The sequence below is a fragment of the Centroberyx gerrardi genome, chromosome 1 (assembly GCF_048128805.1).
Source record: "Centroberyx gerrardi isolate f3 chromosome 1, fCenGer3.hap1.cur.20231027, whole genome shotgun sequence".
Classification (NCBI taxonomy): Eukaryota; Metazoa; Chordata; class Actinopteri; order Beryciformes; family Berycidae; genus Centroberyx; species Centroberyx gerrardi.
In genome coordinates this window covers 26,117,578-26,130,794 of record NC_135997.1, presented here as the reverse complement: position 1 = coordinate 26,130,794, position 13,217 = coordinate 26,117,578, and the positions used below count along the sequence as shown (strand labels likewise).

Here is a 13,217-nt window from a genome sequence, read left to right as displayed (position 1 = left end):
TCTCCTCCGCCCCGCCGAGCCAGCCGAGCCCAGCACCCCAGTCCGGCACCCGAGCCCAGCTCCAGATCAGGCAGCAGCGAGAGGCGGAGGCACAGAGGGAGGGGCGATCCGGCGCCCTCGGCCCCCCGGTCCTCAGGTCTGTCCTTGACACCGCCCGTGGGACAGGCCTGGAGGACGCCTCTTGTCCTCCCCGTAAGCCCTGCATCCAGCCCCTCTAGCTAGCCAGCCCTCCCCCTGGGCCGAGCTGCACTTTGCACAGCCATATTGATTTTTTGGAGGGGCAGGAAAGTGTGGCTGGGTGGTGAGAGAGAGTGAGGGAGGGAGGGCGGGCGGGAGAAATGGAGAAATCGAGGGAGCTTTCTAAAGCACTGACTTCTCCTTGACTGCACCTCGAGACGCGACAACGCTGTTAGAACAACTCAGTGGCCCCGGCGCCCCGCTGAAAACTGCTAATCACAGTCTTTCAATCAACACTCTCCTTTCTCTCCCCTCCATCCCTCTCCCTCGCTCACTCACTCGCTCCATCCCTCACTTTCCCCTCGCTGAACTGGACCCCGCCTGAATACCAAGGGACTGTGTCCGCGTTAAAACCGCCCATTCCACATGGAAAACAGCTGACCTCATGAAAGCATGTTGTAATTTGAAGGTGAAAACTAAAAAGCTTTTCTCGATCGACATAATCTTAATGGAAACATTATGGCCCGGCCACAAACTAACAATTAAAGGCAAAATGGCAAACGGCCCTTGCTTATGGGTGGCGGTAGCCAAGAGTTTAGAGAATCAGGCTTGTGACAAAAAGGCTGCCAGTTAGAATCCTGGACCGGATGAAAAGATGAGGAAAGTGAATGAGAAACACTTTCCCCTCCCTCAACAACTACTTCTCGAGGTGCCCATGAGCAAGAGATAACAGTGGAGCTTTTCAGTGGGCAGCAGAAGAAGACTGTGGTTGTACTGGGCGGCTCCCATGTGTGTCCCAAATTGTGTGAAGCAGCTAGGGCGTTGCTGATAAAGGGCAAGCGTGCTCAGTCAATCTTCCCAGGATAAATAAAAAGGTTATGTAAGGCACACATTGACAGACCTCTTAAATCGCTCTCCTCTCCTCTCTTTCTCCTCTCCCTCTTCTCTTCTTCTCTCCAGATTTGACACTTGCTAAAGGTCACAGAAACATCTTTTTTTCCCCTTTGAGGTGCGGATAAGTGTGAAATAGATGTCGACACCGCGGACACATTGAAAAGCACTTAAACGGAGCGGCCATGTGCCAACCTGTCTGTGTCTGGCTTTGTGCATTTGTAAATACTTTTGCATGATTGATCTCGAAACCTGGGTCTCTTTCTGTAGGTAGAGTTAGAGAGAGAGAGAGAGTTCAAAAAACAGATGATACAATGATTTTTCTTCATCTCTCACTTCTCTCTTTCTCTCTCTTAAAGGGAATAGCTAGGGAATAATAAGTGTGTGTGGAAGACCAGTACACACACACGGCTGACAAAGAGAGGATAGCGTAGGACTTTTGATGTTCAGTTAAAATGGCACATCGAGTGTGTGTTAGTGTAACTTACCTGGCACTTGTGTGACATTTCTCAGATGTGACTGGGCGCCAATAAAGGTGGTCACATCGTGTGCGAATGTGTGTGTGACTGTGTGTATGTGTGAATCTAATTAATGACTCGCTGTGGTCCCCCACAGCTCTGGTAATGTGCTTAGATCAGTGTTATAAACAGGGCGTGAAAGGTCTGCCCAGCGCCAGCCCTTTAAATGACTGGCCCCTTGTTCAGGTAGATGGATGGAAATGTTCTAATATTAATGATCGCGTCCCCCGCCGACCTGTCGCTAAGTGAAATGAACAACGTAGCCTTCAGCCTCCAACAACAATTAGCGGGCCAGAGCGAGCCTGTCTGCCATTTTTCATCACTTACCTGTGGACCCCCAGTGAACACAGGGTGTGTGTGTGTGTGTGTGTGTTTGTTTCTGTCTATCCGAATGTATATAATATATGTTGAATTCACTCATTTAAAAAAATAATATACAGTGGTCAATGTTATAGCATTCAGCGTCAATTATTTCAGGATATATGAACCCTTTTAAGAAGCAGTTTTTTTTTATTTTTTCATTTTTTCTGTTTTAAAGAAAATCCACTTCCTGAATTGGCTGAATTGATCAAATGATCCCAACTTTGTAGTAGGCTATATGTTTGCATATGAGAGGATCTTACTGTTTTACTCACTAGTCTTATAAAGTAAGAGACAGAACCAAAATAAACAAAAAACAACCCAACAACATAGAGACAAATTTAGATAAGTGACCTCAACATCTGATCCATTTAGTCCAGCATTTGCACAAGCTTGGGTTGGACTAACATGAATTAAACCTGAATCGCCAATGTAGACCTAGGTCAAATATTATTTGCACTACTACATACTTCTTAGTTTGTTTTTATCTGCTTGGAATGCCAGATGGGTGGGGTTTACTACATAGCACAAGACAATGAATACCACAAAGTTTAGATATTCACAGGAAAGTAGCTGAAAGTAGATGTTTCTGTGACTGGCAACTTACGTCACATGTGAAATGTCCTGATGAGGTAAACTCCACCCCACAAAAGCTAGAGGTTATTTGCAAAATACTGTGTGACCCCGGTGTGATGGAGGTCTACTGACAACTGATTCTACAAGCGGTAGTACAGCTGAGCGGGATAAACCGCCCAGCCTCTAGCTCTCACAGTCCAATTAATATGCATGGGCAGGTTCTGGGCAGGTGTGTGTGGACGTGGGGTTACACATTACCGATGCCCTGGCTCTCAGGTCAACTCCCACGCATTCCACTCAGTTAGCCATTCACCGGCCCGTCCAGTTACCCATCACACCCAGCCTCCAAACTGCTGACGTCCGGCTGGTATTCTTAGACTGAATTAATGCCACAAATGGCAACAAACAAAATGTCAGAAGGAAATGGTTAATTTTTTGCTCTGAATGTTTTTTTTAGGGTGACATTTCAAAGAGCACATTGCAAAATTGACTGTAAGAGCACAAGCATGAAATGAAGGAGCCTGATCTGTGAAAATAGTTGAAAATGGCCGTTCCTTATATTGGAACTCATATTGGATGTGCTTTTTTTCAGTTTCTCTAGGTAGGATGAATATATTTTTAGAAGCATATTCTAATAAAATGGTGGCAGTGGTAGAATCCTGCAGCAGTGGAGAACGTCAGCTCTCTGTCTGTCTGTCTGTGTGTGTGTGTGTGTGTGTGTGTGTGTGTGTGATGGCACCTAGGTGCTGTGTTATCTCACCATAGTTCGAGTCAGTCAGAGACATGCCCTGTGGATGAGGTAGACCTAGACCTATACAGATCTATATGGTACATACTGCGGAGGCCTGGGGAGGCAGCGTGCCTGTTTACTCAGGTGTGAGGTCCATCGCTTTTGTACAACTGTTGCACACACATATACACACACACACGTCACATCCACACACACACACACACGCACAAGGTCTGGCCCCACTTCTTGGAGTTTGTGATATTCTTGTTCTAACTCTTATCTGCTTTTGTGTCATTTGTTTTCTGTAAAGCACTTTGTGACAACCTTGTTTGTTAAAATCGCTTTAGAAATAAATCTGAATCTACACATGCTACACAAACACACATTAATTCTCCATTAAAATCCTACACACACGTTTTTTCACCCTGGTAAAGGCTGAAGTTAGCCAAAACGCCTTGGGCATTTGATTAAATCTTTTTCATAAATTGTTCACTGAGTGTAGCTGATTTGTTTTTTCCTTTTATTTAGTTCAAAACTGAATTGAAGCACCTTGGGGAAACTGCAAGGCTCCAGCAGACTTTGTTTCCCTCTATGGTACACACATGCGCACACAAATGTTTTGAGGGTGGGCACTCCCTGCCCTCCTCTCTGCCCCGGGTCGCTTCACACCAGCTCCCCACATTCTGCGATCCGGTGCCAAATGGACCGGGGCGGAAGCGCCTTTGATGTCCCGGGCTAGTCTGCCTGTTTGAGGCCGATGTTTTACAGGCGACTTGTCAAAACTGTTGATTCACCATCGGTTTTGCAGAAGGAGACCAGTTCTGAAACGGGTGTCACACAAGTACCAATAGTTTGCTGTCTAAACAAGGAGCTCTATTACGCAGCTATCTCTCATCACATCATCGCAGGTCTTTCTTTCTGCCGCTCTCTCTGAAGCCCCTGCAGCGATGGAGGTGCTGCCCTCTTTTGGCTGGAGGTCTTACTCTACATTGTAGAAGAAGATGTTCTATGCACCTCTGGTCTCATAATATGTAAAATATATAGCTCAGATCACAGATTGTGTCACATGAATAATAGGTAAAGTACCAAAGAGGAAGGAATATATTTGTATTATTTTTATTTTTATCATGATAAGTATGGCTGACCAAAAAGTGTGCAGTGACAAAACAATAAGTGCTAATAAGAGAGCAGACATTTCTACATAGCATGTCATCTTCAGTGCTTACTCTACCTTGTATAAGCTTTTATCTGCAATTTACAATGTATTAGCCAAACCAAAACCAGCCCACTGGGATCTACGTTTCCCTCTTCAACAGTCGTCCCACTGCAGGTTCTCATGGAGCCTGTGGGGGAGACAGAACTCGGAGTGCAACCGGTCTGTTTTTATCCCTGCAGCAGGGATTCTGGTGTGGACCTGCCAGAGTTATCTGGCTATTTTGAGCCATTGATGCTAAGCGCTGGACATTAATCTACTCTCCACAGAACGCTTTGAAGAAAGTGTCCGCCGAAGTGTCACAGATGGAAAATAAATGAAATAAATAAATATATTGTACACAGTTTGATATCTCGTATGGGCCAAGATCAAAGCAAACCAATTGAGTTCTATTCTACCTAATATGTTTTTCTGTGATAAACAGTCCGGCTGAGGGAATAATCCCATCAAGGAAGAGAGAGATTAAAAAAAGAAAACATCAGATATATCACTCAGCGCAGACGGTCGGCGCGGCTACCGTGAAGCGTCCGTGTTATTATGGGATTGGTAATCCCGTTTCTTGGGTCTGAGTGGAAGCGCAGACCTTTTGCGCCTCGTGGTTTTTCCTCCTCTTAGAATCAGGCGCAGACAGAGACAGAAAGACAGACACAGTGTTTCTCTGATACAGCGAGAGTCCATCTGCTTCAGAGGGCTGGGATAACGGCTTGTCTTCCTTTTCTTTTTTCTGTGGAATTTCTGAGTGGCTTGATGTATTTGACATGTGTGTGACAGCCCTGGTTGTGTGCGATCGGGGTTGAGGCTTCGCGCTCGCTAACCCAGCTGGGCGTGTTTGTGTATGGGCATGTATGTGTGTGTATCTATGGGAGCCTGCTTGCTAAGGTCGAGTTGGCAGTGGTCTACCAACGAGCTTTGCTTTGCACACACGCACGCGCACACTCTTGCGCTTAAATGCACGGTATTAGTTTGCGTATTGTGAATAAAAAGCACATTGGAGTGGTCTTACTTAAGTGCACGCATGCACACATCTAGATGCATGCCAGTATACATAGACACACGCACACACAGCATGCATACAGACACACACACAGACTACCCCAGAGCCTCGCCTTGATATCTTGAGCTTCTGCCATGAGCTTGAGTTTGACACCAATGAATGTGTGTCAGGTTGTCAGTTTCTTCCAACAGCCTTTGAATGGAGTCTGGCCATGAATAGTGCATGTTGTTTTGTTTTGTAGATTCCAACTGTCTGCGGATCTGTTTTTGTTTGTTCCAGAATAACTTGGAAGGCCTGTACACTCATGCGCATCCTTTAAGAAAACTTTCAGCAGGTGTTGTGTTGTTTAGCCTAAGGTAAAGATGCATCCCCGAAGGCAAATTCACCAAACTGCTCAGATCTGATGCCTTCCCCATTTCTCCCTTCTCCGTTATTGGGATTTGTTTTCATCCCCCCACCCCCGTCTTTAATGCCCACACTTTCTCCGCTTGTCCTCTTTTTGATCCAGCCCCCCTTTCGAGTCAGGACGCCCATCATTTTATACCTGCACTTTAATGTTATTAACAGGACATTTTATTTTGCTCTAAAAGTCAGGACATATTTTGGCAGCCGGTTCCCCCATTCCCCTTAGCGTGCCGCATGAGGTCTTTGGCATTATTAGGGCAGCAGAAATGTGAGACGCGTGTAGTAAATGTCTGGGAAATATATACAGGGCCCGCTCTCCTTAAACTATCGCAGCCGCACGGCGGTTGATGCACGGGCCATTCGCACCGGTGTCCGCACATTTTAAAGGTCTAAAAAAAGGCAGTAGCATGTCGGTGACGTGTCTCCTTTTCCCGCTGCCGAGACACCATGCAGTGGCTTTCTGTGTGCACCTGTGGGGAAGGGGGTGGGGGGGTTGTATACCCACACACACACACAGATAGCAGATAACACGCACCCGTATACACACACACACTTGCACAAACGCATAGAGGCAGGGCGGGGCAGCACTTGTGAAATTTATTTGGGTATCGCAGTTTTTACGCTGGTTGCCATTGGATTTACAGGTCGGAATGGAATGCGGCCCAATGAAAGGCACTTTGATCCCTCCACCAGGTTGAGGTTTTTATTGGAGCAGCTCTGTATGGCACAGGGCATCTTTTATAAGGTTGTGAGGAACCCCACAGCAGCCTCCAAAAAATCATAAAAATGTGAGACGTCAATGAAAGCGACTATGGTCACCAGGTCCAGTGATATCTCAACCCGTTATAAATGCATTCATTTGTCAGAGTCCTGAATACCTCAATGATTCTGATTGTAAAATTTGATTTGACTTTGACTTGTCTGTCCCTGCAATCTAGTACAGGTTGCTATTGTGCATATTCATACATACTCCGCTGGTCTGCTATTGATGGGCTGATAATAACACCTTTTTCTGTTCATATATGCATAAACAGGAAAATATTTAAGTATATATAGAGAAAGTATTTGAACAGAAAAGGGACAAAGTGGAGGCTATTGATAACTTACCAGAGACACTACAGTGAGCATGTAAGAACATGCACAATAGCAACATGTAGTGCGTTCCTGCTGCTAGTTAGCAGGCTATATAACTGTGTTGTGTTCCCCAGAGACGGAGGCTACTGCAGGAGTTGGGAGACCAGAAGATCCCCTTTCTGGGACCTTCAGACCGGGGCTTTCAGCAACTGGTGAGTCAGTCAGGCCTCCAGATAATGCGAATGATGTCTAGACCTGTACTGCACACCAAGGCCTTCTGCTTATTGTAGCCTACTGCTATACTGTAGCTCTTGTACAACAAGGTTTACTATTTTGCTAAGTTTGTCAGTCAAATTTGGTTAGAATTGTAGTTTTTAGTCTTTTGATCTATAGTCTTTTAATTGAGATTCATCAGATAAATTCATGTACATTTAGATACATTAAATACATTTAGATAAATTCATGTGGTTTAGGTTTTTGTCAGTCAGTTTTTGTCTTCTTTCAACATTTTTTTTCTTTTTCTAATCTTCTTAGTGACCTGCCCAGATAATTACAAAGGTCTGAACAAAAAAGCGTTGTCAATGATGATTACAGTTTGTCATAAGCACATTTTGCTTAATCTGATAAAATCCCTACCCCAACTTGTTTGTCTTTTTTCATAATCGTATATTTGCAATAATGTATTATTATATATACATAATATATATATATATATATATATATATATACATACTGTATATGCAGTACATACATATATACATGTATATACAGTATATATAATTTTCCAGTCATTATGTTATTATGATAGGAGTGTCTTGTGTTCCCCAGTGGGACTCCAGTTATTCTGGCCTGGTGTTGAGGCGTTCCTGCTCTCTGCCTACTGAGCTCCATGGCCGGGTGCAGGCAGCTTTGCTCACCCTGAGGAGCAAGGGCTGCCTCCTGAGGGACTTGGTTCGCGTCCGCGACCGAGATGTTTTCACCGCCGTCTCGCGGGCGCTCCTGGGCCAGCCGGGCCACACCTACCGCTACCTGGACACCCGGCTGTTCTCCATCCCCTGGCACAGCGAGGACAGCGAGGTCAAAGGTCAAAACTGTTGCGACCCCGACCTGAGGGCTGCCTGCAAGGCTTTGTGGGAGCTCAACACCTTCTTCTGCTCCGACGTGTCTCAGCGGAAGGAAGGGGACAGGCTGGCACAGTGCGTAAAGGTGGGGGAGATCGAGGCCAAACACAGCGAAGAAGGAGACACAGAGTCTAAACACAGTGAAGACTCCAAGCATAGTGAAGGAGGGGACTCAGAGTCCAGGCAAAGTGAGGAGGGGGACACAGAGTCCAAGCACAGCGAGGAGTGGGACATCGAGTCCAAGCACAGTGACGAAGCCTGCTCTGGGTCAAAACAAGAAGGGGAGTGGGAGACGGAGTCCAAACACAGCAGTGAGGAGGGAGAGTCCTCCCAGGTCAAACAAAGCGAACTGGGTGCCGCGGCGGGGTCGAAACACAGTGAAGGAAAATGCCCCGTCTGGGCGGCCAAGACCAGCAGCAGCACAGAGACTGAACCTGTGGGACTGGGGGCCCAGGAGAAACCTGTGGCCGAACTGAAGCACAGCCTGTCAGATTACCACATTGAAGATGAGGAGGAGCAGGCGGGCAGGCAGGGCTGTTCCCAGCCCAGTCCTCCCCAGATGTGCACTGGCCCGGTGCAGTTCAACGTCACCCTACTCAACTACATGGACCCAGCAGCTATGAGCCAACTCAAAGAAGAGCCCTACTATGGCATGGGCAAAATGGCTGTGGGGTGGCACCACGATGAGAACCTGATCAGCCATTCACCAGTGGCTGTGTACAGCTATAGCTGCCACGACGACAAAGGTAAGGCTCAAAGTCAGAATTGCTCACTTGTCCTTACTGTGTTAATTCGACAAGGCTCAATAGCATAGATTTAACACTCTTGAATCTCTTGATTTACCACTAATCTAAAACTAATCCAAAGTACATCATAGTAATTGTATGCCTCCGTCTATTTTTTGCAATTAATTATTCATTTTCCTCTTTCGCTGTAATATTCTCTCGAGTTATCTCAGTCGCTTTACAGTGGATCAGATGCAGCTAACCTTGTGTGTTATGGCCCTACAGCAGTGCTGCAGCAGCTGTAGACATGGCCTCTGGTGAGGCAGCCATCAGATCCATCGATGCGATAGTGTCAGGGCATTATCTAATGTCATCACTGGCTTGCTGCTGACAGCCTTATCGCCGACAGTGCGAGGGGAGATCACAGACACTGGGATCTGAGCTCTTAACACACGCTCAATGGCACAGTCTGACAAACAGGCCTTATCACACACACCCCATCTCATCTAAATCATTTCCCCCCAGAAATGATCGATGTGCAATTATCTGATATGGAATAATGAGCCGCGCTTTGATAAGTGTTCCTAGACTGTACTGTATGGGATAATGCGTTGTCTCCTCATTATGGGACGCTGACTTACTTTGAAGAGCTGATAGCAGACATTTGCTGATTGAGTTGATAGAGCATCTCAGTGAGATCTTTGCTTTCTATAGCACATCGCTAAACAGGCAGTGAGAATACCATTGTTTCAAAAACACAGTTTTATTTAATATGTTGGCAGATGTCTGAGAAGGGTCCTCATGACCGGTATGTCATATTTTCAGTGCCAAACAAAGGACCAGAACCAAAAAAAACATTACCTCTTCATGTTTGAAAATGAAGAGGTATAGTTTGAAAATATTACTATCAATTTTACAGTGGCAGCCATTATGTGCATTATGTTGCATTAGTCCTGCGTTAATACTGTAGACAATTCTTTCTCGAATGTTAAACAGTAAAACCACATTAGCACATTTTAAAATAAAAGTCTAATGTCCCTCAACCAGCCACTTACCAGACCGTTCCTTGTGGCTTCCAATGGCTGTAAAGAGAGCAAAGCATGATTTCCTCTTGGGGTTGGAGCCAAGATGCAGCTGTAGTTCAGCAAGCAGTGAAAGTGAAAAGTGGGACTTCTACACTGTCTGCATCTGTATATTGAAACTGTAATTCTGCAATATCACGTGGGCACATTGTCAACTGCTCTAACATCCCAGCAGCCTTTGCGGCCGAGCTTTCTTCGGCGGGGCTTCTTAACCAGAACCACCTGCTCCAGAGGTCTGCTTCGATGATTTGTTCTCGGCCATTTCAACCCTGACCCAGTGAGCATGGGCTTCAAACGCCATGGCACAACACCTCGGCGGACTCTGCAGCTGTGCCTTTTCTAGTCCTGTGCGACCCCACAGCTCCAGACTTCAGAGGGGAAAGCCTGATCAGAGCTATCCCCACGGCACATTACCTACTCCCAAAACGCAGCCTTCACTTTGGCCCGATGGCTCTGAGGACTCCCAGAACCGAGCTAATGGAATTGTTACCTTAAGGAATGTGGCACTTTTACGAGAGGTCCATGTTTTTTACATTGTCCCGGGGCAGAAAGAGGCTGTTCCGATCATAACAGAATTTGAACGGAACGCATAACATCTCTTAGATGTACAGATACTGTCGATGTTTTGCACGACACCTGCTTCCTTTAACGTTTTACATCCTAACATCCTTTTTCTATTTGAGCAGCCTCGCCTTGCTTCTTTTTCCCAAGCCTGAACAGTATTCTGGGTTTTACTTTTTCCCAGCTGCCCTGATCCGGAGGAATCTGCCGCGACTGAGTGTTTTCCGGCCTGGAGGATGATCTTCCAGTATTCTGGAGGCCTTGGGGAGTGGTGTCATTAGCTTGCTCTCAGAGCACAATGGCTGGAAATTAAGTTACTATTTATCCGTGCTGAGCAAAGGAAAAGGCAGCTGTGGGGCAGAGAGGCCCAGGAAGACTTTAGTATTGATTTTGCTGAAGGGTGTCGGCCAGCCAAGCCAGATCTTGTTTTCTTAGTGTGCCATGTAAGGATGGAAGGAGAGAGGAGAAGAGGGTAGGTGGTTAGAGTGAGTCAGTGGGTTCGGAAACAGGAATATCATAGGATACCCTTTGTCCAATAACACGCTCTTACACACTCTCACTAAACAACATCAAGGGCTTTTATCCAACTATTTCCTCTTGCACAGCATTATTATAGCATGAAGATCCTTTGGTAACAGCCGATACGATCATCGCAAAACATATCTCCTTTGCTAAATCTGCTCTTAAGTGATTCTTACATTCTAAGGACAAAGGAATATATGTTACATCTGTCTGGGTGGTATGGATTTGACCGTTGCACTGCTTGGCTTGTAATGCTGATGATCTACAAATTTAAAGTGGTAGTCTATTAGATCCGTAGTTTTTTCATTTTGTATTATTATTATTTTTTTTTTTTTGATGACACATTTTGGTGATAAATGATCATTACATTACATCCCTAGAGATCACTTGTCAATCATAGTGCCAGGCCTTTTTTTCCTTCATTTTCTGTGGATGAATTCTGAGTTTCTGTAGGTGGCGCTCTTTTCTTTGTCTGCTCAGCCACGACTGGCTGTTGCTGCTCATGCTAACTACTGAGTTCTTCTATATATTCCAAACAAGGAGGGGAGAGGAAACAAAAATCCAATAAAAAACATTTTTATGTACCTGAACGAGAGCTGCACTTTTTCCCCCTGAGCATTTATTCAGGGGAAACGTAAAATGCATCACTTCCTGTACGCCAGTGGATTTCTCCCAGGAAAGATGTACCGAACCCCAGTGTTTAGAAACACAAATGTACAAGCTTTCATGAACTGGGTATTGATTGAATACTACACACTATTGTGCTATATCAATCGATGATAGAGAGCAGCAAAACTGACTTTTATTCATGCAAAAATGTCACAGATTATTACTTTAAGCTTATTTAACTTTTGCACTCAGTGCAAGTCACGCTGGGTGAAAGTGTCAACTCAGTGCCTGAAATGTGAATATTAATGTAAAATGGAAATGCTGCAGTGATGTGATGTGAAGTGATGTGGGCTGTGTGTGACTGACAGGTGGGAGCAGTGAGGGAGGCAGCGCTGAGAAGGCATGCTGGAGGATCGGGCTGAAGGTAGCCTGGGACATCCACACTCCCGGCCTGACCCTGCCACTGCAGTCTGGAGACTGCTATTACATGAGAGGTACAAAGCCTACACACACACACACACACACACACACACGCACATTCTCAGACACCACATGACATACTCACACTGTCAACCACCATGTCTGACTTTGGAGGAAGGAACACTTTATGACCCGATATTGTTCCTCTACACACACGCACCCACATATGCACACATAAACACACCAGCTCATACACCAACGTGCACAAGTAAACACTGATGCTCACACACACACACACATATGAACACACACATTCACACGCAAACTCACCCACACACACAGCCATGTCCGACTTCAGAGGAAGGAACGCTTTTATGACCCTATGTTTTAGTGTTTGTTGTAGTCTGTCCCAAATGACCCATACAAGCAGGATGCACTTCAGCCTCCCTCTCTCTCTCTCTCTCTCTCTCTCTCTCTCTCTCTCTCTCTCTCTATTTCCCTTTCCAACTCTCTCTCCGGGAGGGACGGGGTGGTGGGGGCAACTTGGCCTGCGCGCAGAGTCTTAAGGTTCCATGAAATTGTGTGCATTAGAGAGGTTAGGAAAACCAAATGTTATTTTATGAAGTCTTGTGACCCAGCGCCGTCCATGTCTCTGTGGGGAGGACAGACAGCGAGCCACAGGGGCGTAAATCAAAGCTTAATGCTGATGGCTGCAGCAGACGCCTCCGCCCTTCTCTCCTCGGCTCCGCGGGCCCTTCCAGGCCTTCTCAGATGTTGCTGCGCTGCACTGGGCGTCAGGACATGCAGTATATCCACATCACAGCAGTGGGGTGTGTTCAAATGTACAAAAGGGTGGGACCCCTGATTAGATGGATGGGGGATTTATCGTTTTATGGGAGTTGATGGCAATGGCATACTGGTTTCACATAAGTATACAAGTCTTGGAATCAATCTCCCGTGCCTCCGCCTGATAAATCATGTTTTTTTCTATGAACGTATATATGTTTAATTATTTTATTTTTTTTAGCTCCAGAACAGCAAAAGAAAAGTTTGAATTAATATTGAACACATTTTCCTACCATTTATCTAGAAATCAATACCTAAAAATCAGTTTTGCCTTTTTTCCATTTAAACCATGATGTTTCCTTAGGTATAGACTAAATAGAAGACATAAACTGAATGACAGCATTTATGTAGAAATCATTATCTAAATATCAAGTCAATATCCAGTCAATATCC

General features: G+C 45.5%; 1 protein-coding gene across 1 annotated transcript in view; it reads left to right on the top strand.

Moving 5' to 3' along the window:
- The window catches only part of fto (FTO alpha-ketoglutarate dependent dioxygenase), a 124,634-nt gene that overhangs the window by 14,970 nt on the left and 96,447 nt on the right, over positions 1-13,217 (top strand). The window contains exons 2-4 of the mRNA XM_078285181.1: positions 7,073-7,150; positions 7,767-8,805; positions 11,927-12,052. Coding sequence (XP_078141307.1) covers positions 7,073-7,150; positions 7,767-8,805; positions 11,927-12,052 — 1,243 coding nt within the window. The remainder of the gene's footprint in view (positions 1-7,072; positions 7,151-7,766; positions 8,806-11,926; positions 12,053-13,217) is intronic.